The sequence below is a fragment of the Anas platyrhynchos genome, chromosome Z, assembly GCF_047663525.1.
Source record: "Anas platyrhynchos isolate ZD024472 breed Pekin duck chromosome Z, IASCAAS_PekinDuck_T2T, whole genome shotgun sequence".
NCBI lineage: Eukaryota > Metazoa > Chordata > Aves > Anseriformes > Anatidae > Anas > Anas platyrhynchos.
This window is the reverse complement of record NC_092621.1, coordinates 3,495,876-3,520,987: the sequence shown is the minus strand read 5'-3', so window position 1 is coordinate 3,520,987 and position 25,112 is coordinate 3,495,876. Positions and strand designations below refer to the sequence as shown.

The following is a 25,112-nucleotide window of genomic DNA, read 5'->3' as shown; positions in this document are numbered from 1 at the left end:
ACAGACGGCTGTGAAATGTTAAGATGGAATCATCATTTCTGCCATTACATAGATGAGCTTTCCCATGGGCTCTGGCCACAAAAACAGAGTGTTGTATCACGTACTTGCTAAATCCAGGACTCCCCAAACCTCCATCAACTGAGCAAAACTGCATGGCATTCCTCCATAATATTTTCTTCTCCAAGAACAGGCATGTTTTTATCAGATACAGTCTCTTCCAGCAAGTTGAAAATATCATGGCATTTGTCACAAATTTTTCATTTTTCATTTTTATTTTGCATGGTCTTTGCAGACATAGCATGTTATAAACACATTTGTAAAAACTCAACAGCTGAAACATCATCATCTTTTAAAAGTGCATGTCAAATACATGTATCCCCAACTCCTTCACATTTTTATACAACTGATCAATAACATATCTAATAAAACCAGTGCTTTTAAGTCTTTGGGCAGGCAGGAAAAGCAGCAGAACATATTCTTCCAGGAGTTAATTTTCCAAGAGTCTGTTGAAATCCATGCTGCGTCATGATCTGGTTAATATACAGAGAGATGTACATATATATATATAAATACATATAGGCTCGCAGATAGAGCAAAGAACTAAGACCACATGAAGATGATGGTGATCTAATGACCCAACTGGCATAGTTAGCAGGATTTGTCAAGAAGAGAAAGGTGGTTTGTTTTCCAGCACCAAAAATCACAGTTAAGAGCAACACTGCAAAGCAATCCATTATTGAACAGACAGTAGGTAGTACACTTCCTTCCCCTGGGGACCCAAACAAATGTTTTAACATGCAACCATGTTCTAAACAGAAAGGCACAATTAATGCAGGAAGAGAAGAAGCTACCATTGATCCTTCATACAGGCGTACAGATTGGGAATGCAGGACCTTGGGCACCTCAAAGAATCAATGATGAAACATGATGAAATGGCCAACATTAGGCAAGCAACCAGAGAAATTCACTTTCTGCTGTCATCAAGCAAAGGTGCAACAGATAGCCCAACAAAATCAGTGATCATTCGGCTGAAACAACAGATTTACAGGACCATGGTTTGTGCTTTGGTAATGGAACTTTAACAAGCATCCACCTAATTAAATACAAGCTAAATAGCTTTTCACAGTGTCATCTAAAATCCTGCTATGGCTTGCCAAGCTAGGAAGAAATGAATAAACTTAAGTGGTGTCCACTTAGTAAGCCATTATTACCTAAACAACAAGATTTTCAGAGTTACAGGTTATCATCTGACAAGAACATAACTGTTTCCCACACAGACTCTGGGGATCCAGAAAGAAAATCAGTCTTTAGGCATTGCCTGATTTAAAACATGGCTAGAAATTACTTGTGTTTAATCAAGCAGTATGGAGGCAGACTCACTAATACCTAGAAAATCAGAAAAAGCTAAAGTCCTTTAGTTCAAATTTTAGTTTGTATTTACAGGTGTGGGAGAAGATTGTAGGCATGCCTTTTAACTAGAGTTCTGTGGAATATCAAAAAGTCAAAATTTAAAATATTATGTTTTCAAACACAAGGACTTCACAAGTCTCCCAACACACACACACGATTCAGAGGTATCCTGGCTAATAGAAAGGAAACCTCTTTTATACACAATCCTCCATTCCCTTTGCACTGGCTTAAGTGTTGACACTGAAAATGAAAAAGGCACAAAGCAAAAATGTAAGATGCTACAAGAAACAACGATGAGCTTTGCTGTCTAATGACTTGAATGTCCTCAGGTAACCTCCTCTCAGAGGCACACCATACACAGGAAGGTATTCCACTTGCTTTCAGTCAACAAAAACTGATCAATTCCACAGGCCTAAATACCATAAGAGCTTTAAAGGAGGGAGAAAACCTCAAAGAGGATAAAACTTCCCAGCGTGCAGTTCTTATCCACACTTCTGACTTTGTTAAGTGGGACTCTGAAGGTAAAAATTACTTGTGCAATAACAACTACATGTAAACCAGAGGAATCAGAATCGCACGATGGTTTTGTGAGCTTAGTGTTGCTATCGTATGCAGTCCAAATAATGCACTTCTGGGTACAGAGTGTTAACAAGGAGAGCCAAGAGATTATTGCCATCTTGAAGACAATGTTCTGGATGCTTGATGAACACAGAAGCCTGGGAGAGCTGCTCCTGGTAATCCATGTACTGTTTGTTTGATGCCATAGATTCAAGAGCAGTCAGTGCCTAGAGACACAAGGGAAAATGCTGTTAGCTATGTGTATTTTGGTCCATAACAGATCAGTTCATGAGCCACCAGAAGAACAACTCCACTGGAAGATCCTTATCTACTAGAAATCCTGGTGTATTTTGAACAAACGTTTGTAAAAATACAGTCACATAATGTTGCTTCAGACCACCTCATTTTTCAAGCTGACTCCACCCCAAGATAAACAACAAGTGTTCTATTCCAGGCTTGCTCTCATTGTTATAAATATTGTCCTATACATATTTCATGAACTGAAGACATGTTTTTAGGGAAACCACACCAAAATACAAATTGCAGCCCACAACTATTCCTTTCAAGTTATTCTTGTTAAGAATCTTTGACTTATGAAACTATTATTTTGCTCCCATTATTAGTATTACAGAAAATATGAATATGAAATTTTATATATAAAAACCTATGCTGGCAGAGAGCAATGAACCATTTCTGAAAGTCAGAAATCCAAATGTAAAGCAGCAACAAGAAGAGAGTGGGGCCATTTAGCACTGAATAAAATCAACAAGTTGAGAGCAGGACTTAGTGGAAGCTGTGCCTGCAGTGGCTCAAAAGCCTCACCCCAAAAGGTGAGCTAACACAGAAAGAGGGCATTTCTAGATGCCACTGATGGGCACACCCTACCTGCTGGGCCTTCTGCGACAGCTTTGGTTCTGACCCTGCTTTCAGGCGGACTTGACTCTCTGCAGGAATCTGCACCAGGAGGAAGGCAGACAAACTGCGGGCAACCACCCGAAACCTTGAGCAGGAAAAAAGGACAGAGAAAAGGTGACATCAAGTTTGCAAGTCCTCAGCAGCAGATAAACTGGAAGTTCTGTCCCATGACAGACCTCTTACATGACAAATATTGCCTTTAGAACATCATTTTTCATTGCGTTAATAAAGCAGTATCACTGTAATATACACTTCATAGTATATCATCATATATGCTAGCAGATAACATGCTACCATAGATATGAAATGTTACATGTGACCTAAGCTTAGCTGCAGCCTTGAGGTCACATCCAAAATGCTCTTTCCTTCATTTTACAGCAATGAAATATCCACATCATCCAAAACTGACTTGAACATGATTATGATTCCAGAGCAATTTCAAAAGGATGGCACCCCAGGAGGCCTTAAACAACTTTTTGTTTATGAAGTACTGTGCTGAATTGGTGTTCCATAAACATTTTTTCTTTTTTTTTTTTTTTCCCATGCTGAACTCCACTTTGATACCTAACAACCAAACTGTCTCTCTTCAGAAAGGAAAAAACTAACAACCAAGCATACATATCTTTGAATTTCTCTTAATATTTTCCAGCAACTGAACGTTCAGATAGAAAATGCAGCATGCATGTGATCATAGAATATTCCAGTGATGTCATCCAGAACTTCACTAGAAACAGACATTAAGCCAGAATCCCAACTGCACTTTCTTTCCTGTTCCACTATAAACTTTACAGAAGTTCACATGCATTTCTTAACCACAAACACCTCCAACCCTTACCTGGGTGACAAAGGAGACCTCCTGCCTAGCCCAATAGCACCGAGTATTCCAGAAGTCAGTCTCTCCTCAGCCAGCTGGCTCTGCCTGCCCTGGATGGACAGCAGTGTCCGAATGACAGATTCGATCAGAATGGCATCGTCTTGCTCCATCTGAATCAAGGATAACTGCATAGCTTTATGCCACCAGAGAAACAGCTTTGCCTCTTCCTTTGCTGAGCTGTAGGTTAAGATCAAAAAAATGAAATGAAGTATAGATTCCAAAAGTCAAAAGCATAGTTTAAGAAGTTTGTGCCTCTCCCCATGAGGCCTATGAAGAATTGAGGTAGCAAATTAATGTCAGCTAATCTTACTACTTCAGACCAGCATAACTCTTATGTCCCATTATTACACTGATGTAAGCATTACTGTAATAGACTTGATGCTAACATCAGCTAGCAGGTTTCCACTGCCTCTAAGAGAACAACACTTCATTCTTAGATTTAAAGCCTACAAGGAAGATATTGCATCCATAAGTGGATTTAAATCTTTCTAAATCTTGTTATAAAGGGATTGAAGCTGTACTTCGGGTCTGTCTTTCCTTTATTTACCAGAAAAAAAAAAAATAGGAAGCACTAGCTATTGCTTCCACAACAATTTAGACTCTCCTCAAAAAGGAAACACTGAAGTCTTTTGTTGAGCAAAGCACAAAGTCAAGTTTCCCCTGAGGTATTTTTAACCTTTTGCCAAACAATTTGCAGATTCAGTTTAATTTGAACTCAGACTTTCCACACATAGCACTGGCACGAGTTTTCTGCATCACACTATCCTCAAGCTACTTTATCCAGTCATTTCCCATCCCAGACACCCTCAGTTTTGATGGGTAGGACAAGCTGTAATTTGCCCTGTAAGGAGGCTCTGCTGCCTTCTTTCCACTTTGGCAATAAGATTACTACAACTATATGGTACCTGCAACAGTCAAAGCACTCTGAATTTCAAGAAACAAGGGGGAACGTGCATGTTCCCAATACATTCTTTCACAGAAATATAAATATTATCAACATTAATATTAAAACTATTCATCACATTAGCTAAATCCTAGTAACTTCAGCAGCAACTGTATATACAGTTGTTATATCCCTTAATGTATTATTGTTTTAACCCCACAGCTATTTAGAGCCCTCTGTCCTTTCTCATCAGAAAGGACATGTTGTATGTTGTTTTACAGCAATGCAGGCCTCTAATTTGGGGCACCCCACTAGATCCACTGGGTTCATATTTGGTTCAGAGCTGCTGACGATTTTACCAAGCTTTATGGGTTCCACTGAATATTTAGCGTGCAACTCATCCCACCTAGTGGACATCCTGGGAAGTGGAACTCCCGGTAATCTAGGATTTTCTTGAAATATTTTGAACTGAGCAAAATTCCAGGCTGCCATTGAAATCAAGCTTCTCCAACTGGAAGCCAAGCAAAACTGAGCAGAAGTGTTCAACCAGGTAAAATATTAATACGCACCAACCCAGACTATTTTGTGATTTTATTGTCAGCAGCCAGAGTGGGCAGACTGACAGTGGATACAGAAGGACTAGCCACTTCACTCTGCAGCCTGATGATACTGGCTACGCAACCACGGCCTTATTTAAGAGTCAGTGCATGTTCAGAAGCTTTGAGGTCCATACCTTGGATACACTTGCTCCAGCCACTTGCTGATGGTTATAAGGATTTTCATTTCATTGCTAAGAGTTTGGTCAGAATTTAGGCTTTGCAGCAGGTAGACATACAGGGTCAAGTAGCTTCCTAAAGACAAACACTCCTGCAGGAATTCTTCCATAGTTAGCTCAGGAACTTGGAGGGATGCAAGTATAGGGCCCCAGCCTAAATCCTGGTGGTGAGGAAAATCTATAAAGAAAACAAAAGCATCTGAGTAAGCAGCATTTGACAAAACCTAAAAACTGAAGTCACTTTATTGTGTTCCTTTAATTTAAAGAACTAAGGCAATTTTAGTTTTTTTCCAGGTTATTAGTTTGACATTCAACTGATGACAAGAAAAACTCCAATTACAGAACACCCCCTGGAGGTCAAGGCAAAAAAACATTTTCTCAGTATCAAGTCAGGATTAAATTCTATGATTTTAGCCAATAGCATTATAAATATTTCTGTTAGTTGTAATGAAATCTGATGACAGAAAGAAAAAAACCCTTGTGGACTACGTGCTGAGTTATGTAAATAGAAAAAAAAACATTATACCACATTTTCCCTATATTAGCCTGCAGAATGGACAAAAGCATGTTTCATTCCCTTTGGATGACTTTTTTTTTGTAAAAAAGATCCAAAAACTATCCTCCCCTTTAGCTGGAAAAATAGCAACCATTACACACAGCAAGTGGGTCTTGACAGAGTCACATACACTTCTTAAGAAAACATACAATTAGAGCAGTTACATCCCAAACCACATAGTACTGCACATACATACGTGACACTTGGGAGCCATCAAATACAAAGAATGGAGACCTGATTGTGAAAACCAGACTAAGACCCAGTCCCAGTACTGGGCAGTGCGAAGCTATTAGGATTCCAGGTGATTCATGCCTAGTGGGCACCCAAAGACCGATCAATGTTTTCATAAGACATGTTCCTACCTCCACTGAAGTAAGAGGTGATACAAGCCTCTGTTGTCTCTGCCATGTGTCGCACAGAGGCCAGGCTCTGACAGGCAGCTGTGAGGAGGGGCATGGCCAGCAACCCGTGCACTTTACTGTCGATCCACTTCCGTAAACTGCCCCGCAGCGACTCAGCTGTTGCAACACTGGAATTGTTCATCATCATCAGTGTTTCTGTAAAGAGACTACTGAGGGCCATGTGACGTGTTTGCAGATCCATATCTAGAGGACAGAAGTAAAAGAATTATTTCAGTAATTAGATACCAGAACCTAAGTGACTTGAATTCAGCTTCATCACTGAACACTTGCTGTAAATACTGGGAGAGGTCTCTTGCTCATTAGACACCTCATTTCCTTGTCTGTATGTATGAAGCTACAAAGACACTCATTCCTTGCAATCTCTCCCCTTGGTAAGTTAATTCATAATATTTATTAAACACAGAGCAATCTGAGCCCATTTTTCATTTACAGTCTTTTACCAGGGCTATGGGCAAATAAAATGAATGATAAAACACATTTATAATCGCCAAAGAAAACTTGAGTAAAGCACAATTTGAAGTACAGACTGAAGTGATTCAATTGGAAATATAATCAAGATGAGCCTTGAAATGTTGCAATCCCCTTTTGCACTTTCCAGGAGTCTAGATTTCCTGCTAATTGCTGCATTCAACCCCAGAGCATTGTTTTGAAACCATCTCTTGTAATTGCCTGAACATGCTATCAAGAGCCACTTGAAACACTACCCTCAAAACACAAACTTCTCCTGATCTTAGCTCTTAAAAGCTGAAGTGAATAATAGGCTTTATTTTGTGAAAAGTCACCATTGTTATAAATGAAAGTTTCCAATCAACATCAGGCATTTTAGTAAAGAAAAGCTTATAAAAAACAGATATGATGAAGAGTTATGTACAAAGTGGGATTAATCACTGGAAAAACACTGCCAAAAGGACTGAGACCTCCACATTTGCAGATATTTAGAAGCTGACCAGACAAGGCCCTGAACAACCTGATTTAACTTCACCTCTTGTTTTGAGAAGGCTACAGGCCTGCAGAGACCCCTTTCAAACAAAGAAATTCTGTCTTAACCTACCTATTAAGAAAAAAATAAGCCTTCCAAATCATCTGTCTGCGCAGCTCTCCCAAAAGGTAAACACCTCCTATCACAGATGGACTGAAAATGATGATGCCAGGAATTAAACTGACTTGCCTAAGGTGACTGCTAGTTTTACAGCCCGCTCCTACTCCACAAACTGCAGACATCAAACACCAGGCCCTGCCAAATTCCTAGGGCACTGCCCTTGTAAGAAGCCCAGCTTTCCCTTCTCCAGCTGCTGTCAGGACATTGCTCCAGAAACCTTCCCCTGCCCCTTCCAAATCTAACAGACACCAGATCTGACTTACACCACCGCTTTCCTGCCCCCTGCATCACTGATCCTACTGCACTCTGCAGCCTGCTTGAGCTTTGTGAGCACCAGGGAGCATTCTCTCCATCAGCCACATAACATACAAACTTGCACAGCTGTTCATGAAATAGAGCTGCTCCTCTCATAACACAGGCTCCTGCCTCCAAAAATTCTCACCTATTAGGAGTGTCAGCAGTGACAGGCAAGTCCTCATTTTATTGCAAGTCACAAAGAATTTTTCTGATTCTGGGGCTGCCCTAAAAAGCTTCCCCAAGAGCGATAAAAAACCTGAAAAATGTTTTTGTATCAATGGTAAAAATGGTTTTGTACCAATGTCACAAATTTTTTGGATAGTTACTGTTAACTTCTGTTGGCACACTGTGTGGAGGTCATAGAGACATAATTACCGACAAGTATTTCAGTGTGATGCAGTCAGTCAGTTGATGTGACCTGAAATTCTGTTTCGACAATGGAAGGTCAGAGTGGTACTGGTACTAAAACCTGGGATCAATACGGATGCTGTGGATGCAGACACACCACACTACCAGTGTACACCAATGTAATTTCCCTGCTTCCATACTGCAAGTTATCCTGATTGTGAAATGTTTTAGAATCCATTCTTAAAATGCCATCCCTCAGGGCGTATATTTGTGCCATCTTTACTTTTTTTTTTTTCAAAGAAAAGGCAGTGTCAAATAAAGAGATTCAAAAACTAGACAGCAAAGAACAGCCGCCCCACACAAAATCCTCTATATTAGCCAGTTTTACTTACAACATAACCCATTTTTTTCTGTTGATACTATCACTCTTAACAGTTCTTTGAGGGTAACAATCCTATTTTTGCTTTATGCTCATTTATCACACACACCACAAAACACCATGACCTGAACTTAATAGAGATGTTATGGTAAGGCAAGTAATTACAGTCACAGAAGTTCAAAAATCCATGTGCTAGAATAAAGGATCTTGACAGCTTTGAAGTAATTTGCACTACTTTAACACAAACCTGGAGGATTAAAGATGACTATATCATCTAACAACTTGGACATTTCTTGTTCTAAAACTGCAAGAGTTATCTTTCCGCTTTGTTCCAAGGTGCTGAGAAACTGAACCACCTGACGAATGTATGCTTGGCACTTCAGTGTTGCATCCTGTTAACCAAAATTAGAACAAATTAGAAAAAAGCAATCACACCTACAGTTCATTCCACACTCTACATATAATATACAAAAGAACATTGCAAATGACAGGAACAGCTTAGAGACAATGCAAAACCAATTGAACTTACAAGGTGGATGTGACTATCTGAAGCTGTGCCAAAGCCTGCTGAGATTTTCAGGAGCTTCACTATCAGTTCAGCTGCAGCATCCTTTGCAAGGATGACAGAGGGAGGGTAGTGGCTGTTACAATAGCTGATGATGCTTTGGTAAGAAGAAATGCCCACAAGTTGCCAAGGAAGGGAGCTGGTCTGTCCGAGAAGATTTATGAGTGGTGATTCCTGAAGATGTAAAGACATAAGCCTAAGCTCCGCTTTCAGGTCTGTTTTAAATTAAATATTCAGAATACCCAGTAATAATTACAGAATATACAATAATAGAAGTAAGCTCAGACGCCAAAATTCAAGTAGACAAAGCAAAAATCCCCCAGAAATAGATGTTTACTGAGAGCAGGCTGAAAAGCAACTTCTTATTCAAGCAGCACACCAACATATATGATACCTCCAGCATTCATGTAACAGTATTTAGACTGCTGTAGCAGCTATAAACAATCACTGCAGTCAGAGAGCCATTAATATGCAATATATAAACAAGTAATACAATTATAAAGAAATGGAAACCCTGCAAGCTAAAGCTTCTTCAGGGTTTGTTTTTCAAAAAAAAAAGACAAAAAAGTTCAGAGTTCAGTGCAGGACCAGGGACAGAAGCCAGGTCATTTGATTTTCCATTCAGTGAATCATCTGATAACTTGGGGACCTCCTCAATATCTTATTCCTTAAGAAAAAAAAAAGGAGTTTCCTTTTTTTTTTAAAAAAAAAAAAAAAAAAGTACAGCAACCTAGTGTCCACAACTGACACAGCCAGTGCAAGTATGCAGACAAATATCTGTCAAAAAGCAGCAGAGACTCTAGCCTTAGCTACTCCTATCTTCCTCTCAAGGGTTCTTCCACATCTGCAATACAAAAAAGCACCACCTGGATACTAAAAAGCATTAAATTTCTACAACCTATAGATTGAGTAAATACTGGAATTGTGCTGACAGCCAAACAAACTCTCTGAAGTAGTCTCTGCCCAGTAATGCATCAGAAGCAGATAGTGACAAGCTGGAGAGCACAGTAAGATACAGAGCTAGGTTTTTTCAAGTGAAAGATTCTTTACCATCCCTCCAGACATTTTTGTGTGCTGCTCTGAAAACTAAGTAAACCAAAGCTCAGGTTGACTTGACTGGCCATGGCAGAGTAAACATGGTTCAGTCTCCTGACCTACAGCACTCCAAGTGCTACAGGCATGGATGCCACACAAAGCTGCTCCTGCACTACTTCAGCAGACTGCCTGAATCAAAGCAGACTGACACAAGACACCCATTCCCACTCAGCCTTTCAGAAAATGCTTCACATTAAAATATATATTATCTTGTAAATATATATATGTCCATTCTGTATAGGCAAATACATAAATTCTTGCCAGTGCTACTTCCATTTCCTATGTGTGTATACCTAAGGCTTTATAAAGCTAGGAAAGAGAGAAGGAAGGAGACATTTTAATTAAAGATTAAATTAAAAGACAAGATGTACTATCCAGCAACCCATGCTTAACTATGGAAAGGAAAACGGTAGTACAGTAGTTTTACATAACTTTTTTTTTTTTAAAAATCAACATATGTATATTTGTTCTTTCCAAAATCCAAAGAGTCATTTTGTAACTCCAGGAAACCATCTGTATGTATTTGTTTACTCTTCGTGGCATTACTGGATCACAGCTCCTACAGAAACTTCTCAAAACAAATGGCAGGACTTCCTTTTTTCACACAGCTTATACACAATGTCTCACATATGGATTTAGTCTAACCTACTTATAGCTTGGTGTAGTTTACCTAGGCAGTAAACACTTCTGAGTTAATAATTCCGCAAATAAGGAAGAGGTCACAGCCTGTCTCTTTTTCAGCAATGGATTATTATTCTTCAAAGACAGACAGGTACAAGCCTTTTCAAAAATTACCTCTTTGCCTATAAGTTGTTCCTCCTTCGCCAACAGGACCATCATATACAGCAAACAGACAATCATGTTGTGGGTCTGAGGGTTAGGGTTCGGACTCCAGGCATCAGAGAGGACACTAACCCAGTTTATTTCACATAAAACATAACCCAGAAACAAGAAACAACTCTTGGGGCTGCCTCTTTCAACCTAGGAAGAAGAAAAAAAGAGCCACATAAAACAGCGTAAGATTTAAATACACTTGCACTTCTTAGCTCCTTATCCAACCATAAAACCACAGCAGCATTTTAGGTCAGGGGAGCAGACAGACACCAGTTCCATATCACTTTACTCCCCGCCAGGAGAGCTGCACACATAGCTTTCTAAGTCTCTGAAACAAGCAGCACAGCATACAGACTATGGCAAAATAAGGAATCTGGTATAAACTTAACTGCATGATTGTAACTTCTCTTCACTGTAAGGAAAACTGAGAAGTTCTGAGCCCATTTAGAATTGCATGAAGAACCCATCCCAAACAGGTAAGTAGTAAGTCCTGCAACACTAACCCACCTTGCGACAACTTTATGTTGTCTCCGATGACTTGGAAAGAAGAACATGACCACAGTAAAATACAAGCTTCCTATATATCAACCACAGCAGTGACAGATTACAAAGACCGCCAGCTTTACAGCTCCCCACATCCTTGTATAAAACTCAATAGCACTCCTTCATAAATATCATGAAACACAACATGAGTAGCTGTGAATGCTACAATAAACTTTAAAAGCTTACTTCTTAAAGAACTGTATCAAGCTCTCCAGTTATTTCCAAGTGGAACACAGTTTAGGAACTTAATTCAACTGATGCTATGTATGTACTCACTTTAAAGAACTCCTCCATAAGTATCTGGTCTGGATGCATTTCCTTCCATGGAAGCTTTTTGAACTCAGTATGGAAAGTATAGAGAATAAACTCTGGCATTTTGGGGGCTGTGCAGCATTCACAGTAATACATTAGATGTAACCAGAGAGCCCCATGGTGGCTTGGCAACAGCTTATCTAGATCCAAAGGAAATAGTCGAATTAACAACAGAAAAAGTTAAGAAGCATGATCCAACTTTGATCCAACTTTGAAGGTGAAAAACCATAAGCACAAGGTACACCAAGGTCCATGCATTAAAAAAAAAACAAACACATTTTTTAAGCTTTTCATGTTTGTTTTGTATTTTCTGCTGTTGTTGCTTGTTCCTTCCCTATCTGACATTGTCCTAAATGACATGTCCCAAACTGACAAGTCAGGTAGCTTGCAATTTCCCTTACTCATTCTTTTGAGCAGCTGCTGGACAGTAATCTGAAGTTAGAGAATACTCCTTCCATGTAGAACTTCACCATTTTTATATTTGTGGTTTTGTGTGTGAGATTTTTTTTTTTATTTAATCTCACAAGTCTGGAAGCTTATCAAATGCCTGATGTTATTCTTATGCACTTATTTCTACAACTACGCTTGAATCCAGCTCATCACTAAATGTTGAGGCATTTGTGAAATTAATTTCTTCCATTGTTATGTCAGTGTACACATTAGACATAATAAGCAATGCTAAATATTGGTTCAAAATGATTGGATGTGGAGATTAAATTACACCAAGACTAGCTGCTGAGAAACACACACTGGTCATCCTGTGTACTGTGTATTTTGTACAGGAAGCAAGACCTGGAGTGAAGTCATGCACTTTTCATGAGAGCTTTTGTTTCACTTTCATTCACATAAATGCATATCTATCAGATGATACAGTTAATTAACCACATTCTCTGCCTTTGCCAAGAAAAAAAAGCTGTCTTTTAAGGATGAAAGAATATACATGCTAATGGTACCACTACAGTGATCATCTTAGCTAAAAGTTCATAATAAACAAAATCTCCTCACATCCCATGTCTTAACAGAAAAATCTTTTTTGATCTGATAGAACAGAAAGTGCCATGACATTAAGACAACATCGACCTCACCTACCTTTAAAGCTCTCATGCAAAAGCTTGATGCAATCTGTAAACAAACGGACCACGCTCGATGCTACAGGAGTGTCACTCTCTAACCAAGGGTAGCAGGGCTGGTTACTTAAAAGAAGCAGGAGTGAAACAACAAAAATTTCAGTGCTGTGTTAATAGGTATCATAAACAAGTAGATTTAAATACTCTGAAGCTCAGTATAGTACAGGTATCAACAGTCCTTTCACTCAAACAAAATTCTCTAGGCTTGTTCTTCTTTAAAACAGGTGCATTTGTTAATGTCACAGTGAAGATCCATGATACCATTTAATAAGCAGAGATTACTGGTTTAGTATTTTATAACTGAATTAATTTCCAAATGATGGCACACACCACCAGCAGTCAACATTCTAATTAAATACTGGAGATGTGCTCAGAGCTCAAAAAGCTTCTGGCTTCAGAAGAAAATCAAATTTAAGTGCGTAACACTACAGAATAACCCTTAATGTGAAAACAGAAGTACACAGCATAATAGATCATCGTAGGACTGATTTGCCCAAGGTTTGTTTACACAGCACTGCCATTTGAGGTTGTATTAGTACGTTTTGTTCATATGGACTGGTGGCATTAAGTGAAAAAAATACACTCAAATTTGAGTGCGTCTTCAGAACTAATAGCAATCCGTATTTTTCTCATCTCTGCTTCCTGACAAGCGTGTGGCACTAATTTTGTACCTAAAACAGTTATTCAACCAAGGTCTTGTAAAATGTATCTAGGGAACTGATGAATTAGTTGCATAATTGTTAACAATATGACACACACATAACAGCTATATAAATGGAAAGTCACAATACAATTATAAGTTAGAAAAGAAATCACATAAGAGACATCTCACAGGACTAATGTTCTTTCTTTAAGAAAAAAAACATTTTGAAATGCAATGTATACCTTGCATCTTCCTTGTCTAAAACCAGTATCCATGGTTTAAAGAGTCCAGCAATGACTGAATACAAGGACTGCAATGCTAGAAGAAAACAAAGTGAAGAAGTTGACATCTCAAATTAGCAACACTGAGCCAGTTATTTTTCTGAACTGGGATTAAATCTCTGCTTAGTCCAACTTTAAATCGGTTCTTCACGGTCAAATAGAAGTTTGACCTCAATATGCTTGTATCTTTGACTAATAACATAATTGTTTTAACAACAATCCTGATCATTTCACATTTAGATGTTTTATTAATACTACCTTAGCACATCTTTCAGACTGCAGGTGTAATGATTATTCACACTTTAAAGCTTCACATACAAAAGTTGCTTAGGCAATTTTCTCCAAATTAAAATTATGCCATGACGAAATTCAGTAGTCCCTTGTTCCCAAACCTGTTCTCAGTGCAAAAGACCATATTTCTTTGAAGAAAGTAGGATCTCTCCATAATATAATTCAAAAGCAAAGTCTGGATTGGTTAATGTAAACAAGCTTCCAGTAACAAATATAAAAAAGGAGGCCACAGAGTAGACACCTATATAACTTGTATATTTTTTAACACTATCATCATTAAATAAATACAGAGCAAATTAAAGTTGCTCAACCCAAACCGTTCTGTTTCTATTAAATGGTCTTTAATGGGAGAAATTAAGCGCTCAGTTGAAGTCATTTGCTTATAAGACACGTTACCTGCTAGAACTTTGCTGCTGCCAACATGCTCGTGGGCTAAATTGACAACTTCAGTTTCAATGAGCCGTTTGACAAGGTACTCCAGAAATGTATTCATTTCAGCCACATAAGTGCTCCATTTTGAAAACAGGCCAAAGGTCCTGAAGTCCACTGAAGCCAGTCGGAGTTTGCAGAAAGAGCTGGAAAGCCATTCTATTGTCTCTCTAACCTGAAGAAAGAAACTATCAATCAGATAAGGAAAGACTATACAGCAGTGTTATTTGTCACTGGTGGGCATGTGTTTCAGCTGCAGAACACAGCAAATCAACCAGAAAGGCATCCACCTGTTCTTCAGAGAGGAGAATTTCCACAGATTCCCGCAGTACAGAACTTTCGGTACAATCATTTTTCTTGAAGCTTCCCTGTTCAGTCACCAATGAACCACATCCCAAAGCTTTAAGCGATGCCTTCCAACATTCAGGGCTTAGAAGCTGCTCTGAAGAGCCTTAGGAGGAAGAGAAGGGAATACATTTGTGAAAAATCAGAAGGATATTAAACCTGTTCTCATTTTAAGTCAGAAAAGGTTGAAATTAGAGCTTCCTACCACATTAAAAAAAATACATAGTTCAGGCACAAGTTTGAAAGCTCCAGGTTTAAGGTTGAGCAGTCTCTAATTCCATAGCAAAAGTAATTTCACATTCCCATTTGGCTTCTACATGCTCTCTTCTCAGGAAACAAAGAAGCTTAGATCATTCTATATTTGTTACTGTCTAACACTACTGCATCAACTTCATGTTTTTTAGCCAGAATAGCGCTGTACAAGAGGTCTAGTATGTATCAATTCAGATACTCACTTTGCACGAACAACCTTAGAAAATCACTATAGTGATCAGGAAACTGATACTGGAGAAGGTTAGTCCAATGTTTGCAGAAGATATTAAACGGCATCAAAATATCTTCCTCAGGTTCAAGGCCGCATGCATTGAGAGCCAAGTGAATAGATTCCAGAAGCCTGGTACGTTCAGATAGGGGTGGCTTAGTAACACTTAACCATTGCGAAAGGTCAAACTAGAACAAAGGACAGGAAGCATTTGTAAGTAGAAGCTTTAATGGCCACAACACCTTCAGGAGAAGGGAGAAACTGTCAGGGGAAAATGCCTCCCTAAGATTTTGTGTACTTAAGTAAAACCTAAAATAATAATCATCATCACCATCATCTCACTAAGCCTAGCTCAAAACTAATGTAATTCTCTCTAAAGGTTATGATTCAGCACATTACAGAGGTCCCTAAATGTACAAAATAATTTTTATCAGAGGTTCTCTAATTCATACAAACGCACATGAGCTTCTGTATTTCAGTACCACCACCAAACGCTCAAATGAATTTGACTAGGGGAGCCTCTGTAGCCCCTAGATTTTCATATGGAGATGTAAAGCTTTTGTAGCCTCCAGGCCATCTGTTCAGAAGGGCAGCAGGGATAGCGCTGATTTTTGCCACTAACGACAGTTCAGAGTCATGTCCAAACCAGACCACCTGCTATTCACAGCTACCAAGCCCAGTCCCTGAGTAACTAATGCAGAGAGAATTAGAACAACATCAAGGTCTAAGTGTAGCAGTCATTTCTCCACAGGTAGACAACATCATGCAGCCCTGATACAAGATATGTGCAAATCGTTTGCTCTTACCTAATTCTATGCATTTAAAGATTACATTTGTAGCACTCTTTTCATTCACAGCTAACAGAGGTACAAGATTCAGTCACTGTTCCTGGTTTTGATAACTTGTTTTTAAAGTAGCTGATATTCACTGTTTCGATGAAGGTCTCCACAGAGATACCAGGCAGAAAATCAGAAAGACTCATAAATAACCTGCTTTGACTTCAGCTTAAGAATAAGAGTGTACTAAGAGGAAGCTCTAGTAAGCACACACTGATACTATGTGGGAAATGGTAATTCAAGCTTCCCATTTGATTTTCCCTCTAGTTCCTCTTCAGCTTAAAGATAACAAACAGCATTTAGTATGAGCAACATTGATTAATAAAACCTGTCAGTGTTATTTTGAAGTTTGAGGTTTGTATCTTTCTTCAATAGCTTAAAGGTGCAGTCATTAAGGGAAATAACATCCACATAAGGAATCCACAGAACAGAGAATATTTGTGAGTCTTTTACCTTTGTCAACAGCATGAAGACAACATCGCTGTTATCCTCACTCAGAAAGGCCACAACTTTTTCATATAAAGTCACAAACTCATTAGGAGAAGCAACAGGAGTGAAGTAAGGAGAAAGAAGTGTACAGAGCCTTCGATTCTGCAGGATCGTCTGGAGGAGATGCTTGCACTCTGACTTGGTCCCACTGATGAACACCTGAGGAAATCAGTAATAATGAGAAAAGTGGTCCAGTATGAGTCTATGGGAAAAAAAAAGCACTTCGAAACTTTTTGTTGAGATAAGCACAAATGCATTTGTTTTTAAAGTTTTCCAAAAAGCAAAAAAGGCAGACTGTATGAGACCAGCTTCAAATAAATACTGCTGTTCCACAAATATTATTGTAAAGTAAGCAGTTTCCCTAGCACACTGAAGAACAGCACTTGTGACCGCACACATCACATAGAAATACCCCAAAATCCAATTTTTCTGGCTAACAAAAAACAGAACAGAAAGTGAAGCCAGACTTCAGTAGCCCTGTCTGATACTAGTGAAAATTTAATCAGAACTATGACTATGGAAAGCTTTCTGCACCCCAGCTGTCAGACTGGGACAGGACTTCAGGACAGCTGGGCACGGGGAAACCTGCATCTAATAGATCCAAATAAATACCTGGACACATAGGAAAAATCTAATCATTTTTCCTCAGAGCATCCATGTAATATGATCCCCACAGCAAACGCTACCGCGAACAAGGAGTTCGTATTTTTTCTACCAGAAACATTCTGGCCAACTCACTACACAAAGGATATCGCAAGGCTTCAGAAGAGAGGTGTCTAAACACAGAGGTTGACAAGACACGTATAAGCTAGGAAGTGATCAATAATAAAGAAATATATGCCAAAACAACTTTTTATATACTGCACTGGACTTTAAACTATACCCTAAAAATCCAGCCTTCTTCAGCACTTGATACACACAGAGTATTTCAGTGTTCAGCAGGCATTTCAGAGCAACAGTTGTAATTTTGTTCATATGCAAGCTTAAACTCTCCTATATACTGCATGTATTATACAATTATACAATTAGCTGAAGACAAGAATGGAATAGAAGCTTAAAAGCTAATTTTCAGACTTTCTAAAGATTTTAAGACCTTGATATCAGCAGTCAACTGGGGTAAGTGCTAACGCATGCAATGCTAGAGAATAAACTTACTTGGCCGAGAATCTCAATGCATGAAGTGAAGAACTGCCTCGTGGGAGGATTGCGTTGAGTTTCATCACACACATATTCCACTACTATAAAAAATAAACTAATTCCAACCTTCTGAATTGCAGGCATAGGCTGCACCTTGTAGATATTTATTAATGCCCTGCAAAACAAAAGATTAAGGTTACATGTGGAAAATAATTCTGATACTGATGAACAGTTTCTTGTCCACACATAGCATTACGATAAATGTACCTGATTTACATGATAATTAAGAGTGGTTTCACAGAATTGCTAAGGTTGGAAGCGACCTCTAGTGGTCAGTTGGTCGAACCCCTGCTCAAGCAAGGACACCTAGCACAGGCTGCCCAGGATCACATCCAGGCAGGTTTTGATACTTAGACAACGTCTCCTGTTTCAGTTTGTCATTGTACTGGGAAGAATCAGTGATTTTGCTTTAATTCTTCTATTAATGTTCTCTTGCATATTGCTAAATAAATGTTTGAGGTCAAATCAAACTCCATATTCACTGAGTCTGAATTCAAACATCTGAAGAATGTGCAGTTCCACAGATATAAATCACAATTGCGAGCTCATCTACAGAATTTTTCAGATTAATGATCAAGAATGAATGTATAAAAACAACAATCAAATACTTTACCACAGAGGATGTACTCTACAAGGGTTGTTTTGTTGCTGTTTTGTTTGTTTGCTTGTTTTAAATTGTATTTGGTTTCCTAGCTGGAATCTAGATCAAATAAATGTTGCAAAATTGGATCTCTGGGATGAACTCTAAAACACCTTCAAGAGATGGTAACCCTTGGACTAATCCACTCATTCACACAAAAATTCAGATTTAATAGTCCTCTTCCAGTACAGGATTTCATTCCACATACTGAAAAGCTACTTGAAATCATAGTTTTCCATTACAGAACTATGTCCTCCTACACAGGAGGCACATATTAAAAACATCTCCTTTAGCTTATGGCTGGAACAGCTGTTAAGATTTTTTTTGAAGCTTAACATATCATCCCTGTCTTCATTCAATCTGCTCTTGCACATTTAAAATGAGTATTCTAATGCTGAGTACAATAAATCAAAATAGAGAACATGTGTGCCCTGTTAAGGCCGAATGACCAGCAGTTAGCTCTTCTGATAATGTATGGAGCTATTCCTTCAGGGATCTGTCATAAACATGAAGGTCTCCAGGTTCCAGCTCTGTTGTTGACCCAGACTGATAAAAGCATGAAAACCACACAAGTAAGTTCCATATTTTACCTCTAATATATAGGAAAAGAAATATAAAACATCACTACTTAAAGCAGTGTCTGAACAACCTACGTTATAAAATTTTCCACATGTACTGCTGCTTCCACAACACCCAGAGAAGGTGGCTTCGTAGCTTCTGCTTGCAGTTGTCTCACTTCTTTACGCAAAGCATGAAGCTGCTGGCTCACTGCTTCATTTTTATGTTTCCCTTCAAACTAAATGACAAAAAGACACATGTTCATTTCAGAATAGTATCTTTTACCAAAATTCTTCAATGTTGCACGTAACTGTAAAAATGAAGCAGAGCACACTAAGAGAACTGAGCACAGAAGGTTTTCCCCTGATGGTTTTGATCAAGTTCAGTGCATACAGCCCAAGCACACATCCTTATGGCACACTAACATAATCTTACATCTGTAATAAGGCTTTTAATCCACAGACACTAACACTTGGATGGGATTGAGAAATTTACATACCAAATGACATGGGAATTTTTCTATGAACTTTTTCAGTTTTATTCCTAGTAAGTGTGCATATTGCTACACTCTCATACTGGGAAACAGTTTAGCACAAATGCTATGAGTAATCCAAAACTTCAAACAATTTATTCTTCAGCTGTTGATCTGCATCTCCTTCACAGAATTACATATTAAGTATTTCAGGTAATTTTTTTTTTCTTTTTAGAATTTGTTTTTAAAGGTATAGAGCAGCACTTCATCAAATATGTCCACTCTTGCAACCATTCAATCATTTCATTTTCATTAACCACATGCCCAAAACATAAGTGATGTCACGCCTCTAACCTGGATTGTCAGAAGAGCTGCTCCCTGGCAGCCTTTATTTGAAGTTCCCCGGCACTCCAAATGGAGGGTGATCTGCTCTTCCCGATTGACATACAGCTTAGGTATAGTATCCAATATTTCACTGTTGAGAGCAACATGTTGGGATTCCCAAAGAGCTGCAGTTCTGAAATGCATTTATTAGTCTTTAGTAACAGTAGTGCTAAGAACTTAAAAGCAAGAGCTGACTTCACTTTAATATGCTGTACAAAGACTCATGACACTTCTCTAGGAAACAGTAACTCTATTTCATAATCTTTTAACTCCAAAGTGATAGCTCCTCAAATCAGTAACAGAATTAGCTTAATTTAAAGAAGAACAAAACTAATAAAGTTTGCATATTTTTTTAATTATTCCCTAAGACATCCTGAAAGGAAGTTAAATAGATTACCCACTACAGAAGATGTAATTCTCTACCAGACAAAAGATAGATTCAGTCAACAGAAAAAGCCCAGCTGAAACTGTTGCTGTAATCATTCAGACACATCCCTTCTTGGGATTAACAAGGATTTTACACTTATTTTAAATAATACTACTAAACTACTACGTTGTGTGAGAATACATCCATCACCTGTGTTTGACACTTCAAAAATATTTGATCTCAGTTCTCTTAGAGTAACTTTAATAAACAAAGTTTCTTCTCTTTTATACACAAACTTAACAGCTCCAGAAGTCAGGTTTCTCTCCGAAGGGTTTCACTGTTTCAAATTATCATCACTAAATTAGTGCAAAAGGGTAACAGTGTCAATAGGTCTAGGTTAAAGGGAAGCATTATTTTAATGTCAAATGACAAAAGAAACTGCAGCTCTTAGATATGAACTGAAGCAATCTTAGGTCGTTAAATAAGACTTGTATAGCCAGTTACAGGAGTGAAATAACAACTGACAACATAGCCAAGAAAAGAAAACAAAAAAAGGGGCCAAGAGACAGGAGTCAAGTATTGCCAGTCTTGTGCTAACACCATCAATAAGGCTGCTATAAAGGGCACCTGAAGACACTGTTAGACACTAGGGAGGCAAAGGGACAACAGCTGAGTCTTACTTGGCATGTCGCTGCAAGACATTAAGGTCTGTTCGTGTGAGCTGAATTGCTTCTTTCTGACTGATCAGACTGGCAGAGGAAATAACTGGCACAGGAGCTTTCATCAGCTGGAGTGGAAGAGGGGGCTTTGGAGTATCAAACTTCTTCAAATTATTCATTATCCTCTCTTTGGCTAGAAAAGAAAGCAGAAATAAGTTATGTTGCTAAGAAAACTTTAGAATAAACTGAACAAAATATTTCAGATTTATATATATTTTTAAAATTTATGAAATATTTTTAGGAGACATTTTCAGGACTCCTCCTCTTTTATAATCATTTAACTAACCTTTTTTTGATGTTGTTGACAAAGTTTATTTCACACAACTAATTTTTGTGGCCAACTCCATCACACACCATTAGGATCCAAGGTGCCACAGTTTATCTTTTTTCCTCTTCATCCACTCCTACCTTCCAGTTTTTCTGCTTTCCTATTATCACCTCCTTTATTCTCCTCATCTGACAGTGGCTCCTAGTTCCTCCTAAGCCAAATTCATCTTCTTTCCCTAAAATTCATCCTCATCTCTAGTCTTGTCAGATCCAAATCCTTCCCAAAGCACAATCTCTTTCCAGGTCAGCTCTTTTCCTGCTGATTCCCACTCAATTTCTTTGCCTAAACAGTACAAATTCACCCATTAAAATATCCTAGTTTCCTTCTATTCCTTCACTCCCCTTTTAATCAGACCACCAAGAATATCTCCCACATCCTTATGTATGTACCATGATTATATCCCTTTCTTAGGCTAGAACACCCCTTTCCACTGTGCCAGAACTCCCAAGTAAACAAAAAGGAAATGTACTAGTAACAAAAAAAAAAAAGAAAGAATCTTTCTGGTTTTAGTTATGTTTTTTGCCTTTGCTTGCAGCTGTGTTTATCTAAACATTAGGAAAATTCAGCCTGTCTGAACCATGCTCTGTATGGAACAATCCTTGCAGAGCCCACTCACAAAGCTTTAGGCGCCACATGACATGCGGTTCTGTAATGTGTCATGCTTTAAACCAGGAACCATGATAGCCTCATATATGAGCATTTCAGTTAGAACACCATGAAAATTGTGTAAAATGCTGTACCAATAGAAACCAAGCTGTGTTAACATTTTCACTCATAGACATCATTATATTTTTCAAGATACCAGGGTATCATTAATAATTCTCTTATCTCTTACCTGACAAAGGATTGGTGAGATCTGTTTGTCCTGCAGAAATACTAGCTGTTGTATGTGATTCAAGCTGAGACCGCATCCAAAGGTTTATAGCTTCCTGAAACTCATGGTGGATGAGTTCAACATTGACATACTCCATCCACAAGTCCTAAAGCGTAGAAGAATTAATCATTACAATTTTGGTTATTACCATATATTGTGCATCCATCCCAGTAACTAGGGAGCTAAATAATTAAAACCACACCCCACAGTTTAAAGTTATATGAAAACACTATGAAGAAGAAATTAAAAAAACTATTTCAGTATTTTTATCACGTATACAGATAAGCCACTGAAAAGGGTTCATGATACTTCAAGAAGAAACCTGACAAACATACATAATATAATTACTAACAAATTAGAGAACAAGTAGGGATGATTACACCTTATGTCCTGAAAGAGTAACAGAGAGGAAACCAAAGTTGTCTAAAATATCATAGCACAATTTTACAGCCCACTTTAACAAATGAAGTGAATTCAAATCCCATGTTGCCAGAGTCATTAGTACTTCACCTGTTGATTCTGCATGATTTTAGCAAGTCTATGTGCATCATATTGCTTTGGTAAAGAAGGAATGTATGTGTTTCCTTTCTGAAAGCTCTCTTCTTCCAACCACAGAACAAAAACATTACAAAGCCTGAGAAGAAAAACAAAACAGGAAAAAAAAAGTCAATACTAATTTTAATTGTATGCACATGTACAGCATAGGTTACAGAGTAGTCTTAATCTGGGGTTTAAAGTTAAGGCAACAAATCTTGCTACCAGTTGACACAGCAGAAAATTTGGACTTCTCAGATGCTTTGTGATTAATTTACTAAGTATCAGTTCAAGGACCAGCAGTGGGAAGAAACTACTTACAAATACATGAAGTGCAATAATCACAGAATCACAGAATTTCTAGGTTGGAAGAGACCTCAAGATCATCGAGTCCAACCTTTGACCTAACGCTAACAGTCCCCACTAAACCATATCCCTAAACTAAAGATACACAAACCTGCAAAACAGAAGGCTTTCCCAAGAAAAAGAGCTGACATGACGAGTAACGGGAAAAATTTTGAAGAGGAAGACATTTATTATGAAGTCATACACAACGTAGGACCAGAACTGTGTCAGGGACTCACATCCATAACCCCATTCAAAAGACCAAAGAAGAAAAAATAAGATTGCTCAAGTACATATAATCTTCACACACCAGGACTTGTCTAGGAAGCCTGCTCTGAAATTTTACACCTGAGCTGAGCTGTATCTTCCAATCCTTTTCTGACTCAAATTCACACCTAGTTTATTCCCATTTCTTCCTCTACTATCATACTTCCTCTTAACATACTTCTTTATTCACTGGCATCATTCTACCAAAGGCTATCTTTTTTTTTTTTTTTTTAAACCACAGAATCCAAATTTTCTTGATTGAAACCAGGGGAGAACTAGAATGTCATCAAATCTTTGCACTGGAGGAGTTTGCTTGTTATGTTTAATACTGTTTTCTGTATCAATCCACCGATGAGAAAATGGAACTAGTTCAGTTCCAAGAGTCAACCCTGATGAATTCAAGTAGTATTTTCCCTTCTGTCCAGGTGGCCATTAAACTTTCTCAGTGTACATATATGTACTTATATGAACAAGACTATGAATGTGTCTATATAAGTATTTTAACGGCATGGGAATGCCACTAATTAAAAAAATATACATCTCCCCTCTTCGGAGGGCGACAATTCAACAACGTTTAATTTTTAGTAGTAAAGTCAACCTCCTTAAACAAAACAACTTGCATCAGAGGAACAGACATGACCATGACTAGGTATATAACAAGTGCTAAGGTACATCTATATCAGCCAAGAGTCCCATCCCTTCACATCTCCCATGGCTAAGACTGGTAGCACAGCAGTCTAGTAGCTCAGGTGTTGTCATGAATAAGACTGAACTGGGCAGGAGTTCTTTACCTGACAAGCTCCTTATGCAATTCCGGTGAAGTCAGGTAATCTGATGAGCAGCTTGCCTTCTCCAGTGATCTTTCACTGCCTTCTGCAGGACTCTCCACTTTAAGAGCCTTACTGGCAGCATGGTGGAAGTCTGCTACCTCTATTAAGCGCTGCTTCATTTCATTTAGTAAGTTAATATGAGCTGCACTCTGGAAAAATCGTCTTCCAATACAGCCATCTACAGGTAATCTAAAAAAGAACAAAATAGCAAAAACAAAGTCTTGTTGCAAGTGTCAGATCAGAATGTCTGCAAATGAACTGACTCTGGAAAAGTTACGAATACCTACTGCTTTCAGATGAGCTCTTAGTATGAAGCACTTAGACATGTTTACAGTGCAAGCATATTAGTGCTTGCTATTTTACCTGAAGGCTTTATGATCAGACTCACCCATATTGTGGTCCTGGTCGGTGAAGGTAAAGCAGAAAGAATTTCTGCCAGATTAGTGGCATAAGAGGGTGATCAGCAGGTGTAGCAAGGGCCTGGTGAGCCCAGCGGTAAATCATTAGCCTCTGAAGGGAAGGTACAATGGGCAGCTTCAGCTGGATCTGGGCTTTCTGCAAAAACAGTATTTTCAGTTGGATGCCCTACTGCAGTTTCCTGCAACAGGCTGTCACATCCTAACCCAACAGATCAGCACAGCAGGAAAATTCAGCAGTTCCAAGGCAGAAAACTTCAGATACATTCATGTATTTGTTCAAGGTCTTAGAGGAAACCTGCCCAACTAACAGTTATGTTGGACAGCTATTAGAGAGCAGTACTACACCTCTGACACTTACCAAAAAAATAACACAAACAGAGGTATTACTGTG

At 38.5% G+C, this 25,112-nt stretch overlaps 1 protein-coding gene across 3 annotated transcripts in view; it reads right to left on the bottom strand.

Moving 5' to 3' along the window:
• Nucleotides 1-253: 253 nt before the first annotated feature.
• The window catches only part of EPG5 (ectopic P-granules 5 autophagy tethering factor), a 49,295-nt gene continuing 24,436 nt past the window's right edge, over nucleotides 254-25,112 (bottom strand). For all 3 annotated transcript variants that reach the window (XM_038170554.2, XM_027446357.3, XM_038170555.2), the window contains 23 exons: nucleotides 24,691-24,857; nucleotides 24,264-24,491; nucleotides 22,837-22,960; nucleotides 22,288-22,432; nucleotides 21,086-21,257; nucleotides 20,009-20,171; nucleotides 19,278-19,420; nucleotides 17,943-18,099; nucleotides 16,752-16,946; nucleotides 15,437-15,650; nucleotides 14,927-15,087; nucleotides 14,604-14,811; nucleotides 13,878-13,953; nucleotides 12,955-13,058; nucleotides 11,830-12,005; nucleotides 10,972-11,157; nucleotides 9,046-9,255; nucleotides 8,764-8,908; nucleotides 6,334-6,576; nucleotides 5,374-5,593; nucleotides 3,719-3,934; nucleotides 2,854-2,968; nucleotides 254-2,195 (listed from right to left, as the gene is read on the bottom strand). In XM_038170554.2, coding sequence (XP_038026482.2) covers nucleotides 2,013-2,195; nucleotides 2,854-2,968; nucleotides 3,719-3,934; nucleotides 5,374-5,593; nucleotides 6,334-6,576; nucleotides 8,764-8,908; nucleotides 9,046-9,255; nucleotides 10,972-11,157; nucleotides 11,830-12,005; nucleotides 12,955-13,058; nucleotides 13,878-13,953; nucleotides 14,604-14,811; nucleotides 14,927-15,087; nucleotides 15,437-15,650; nucleotides 16,752-16,946; nucleotides 17,943-18,099; nucleotides 19,278-19,420; nucleotides 20,009-20,171; nucleotides 21,086-21,257; nucleotides 22,288-22,432; nucleotides 22,837-22,960; nucleotides 24,264-24,491; nucleotides 24,691-24,857 — 3,951 coding nt within the window. In that variant the 3' untranslated portion in view covers nucleotides 254-2,012. The remainder of the gene's footprint in view (nucleotides 2,196-2,853; nucleotides 2,969-3,718; nucleotides 3,935-5,373; nucleotides 5,594-6,333; nucleotides 6,577-8,763; nucleotides 8,909-9,045; nucleotides 9,256-10,971; nucleotides 11,158-11,829; nucleotides 12,006-12,954; nucleotides 13,059-13,877; nucleotides 13,954-14,603; nucleotides 14,812-14,926; nucleotides 15,088-15,436; nucleotides 15,651-16,751; nucleotides 16,947-17,942; nucleotides 18,100-19,277; nucleotides 19,421-20,008; nucleotides 20,172-21,085; nucleotides 21,258-22,287; nucleotides 22,433-22,836; nucleotides 22,961-24,263; nucleotides 24,492-24,690; nucleotides 24,858-25,112) is intronic.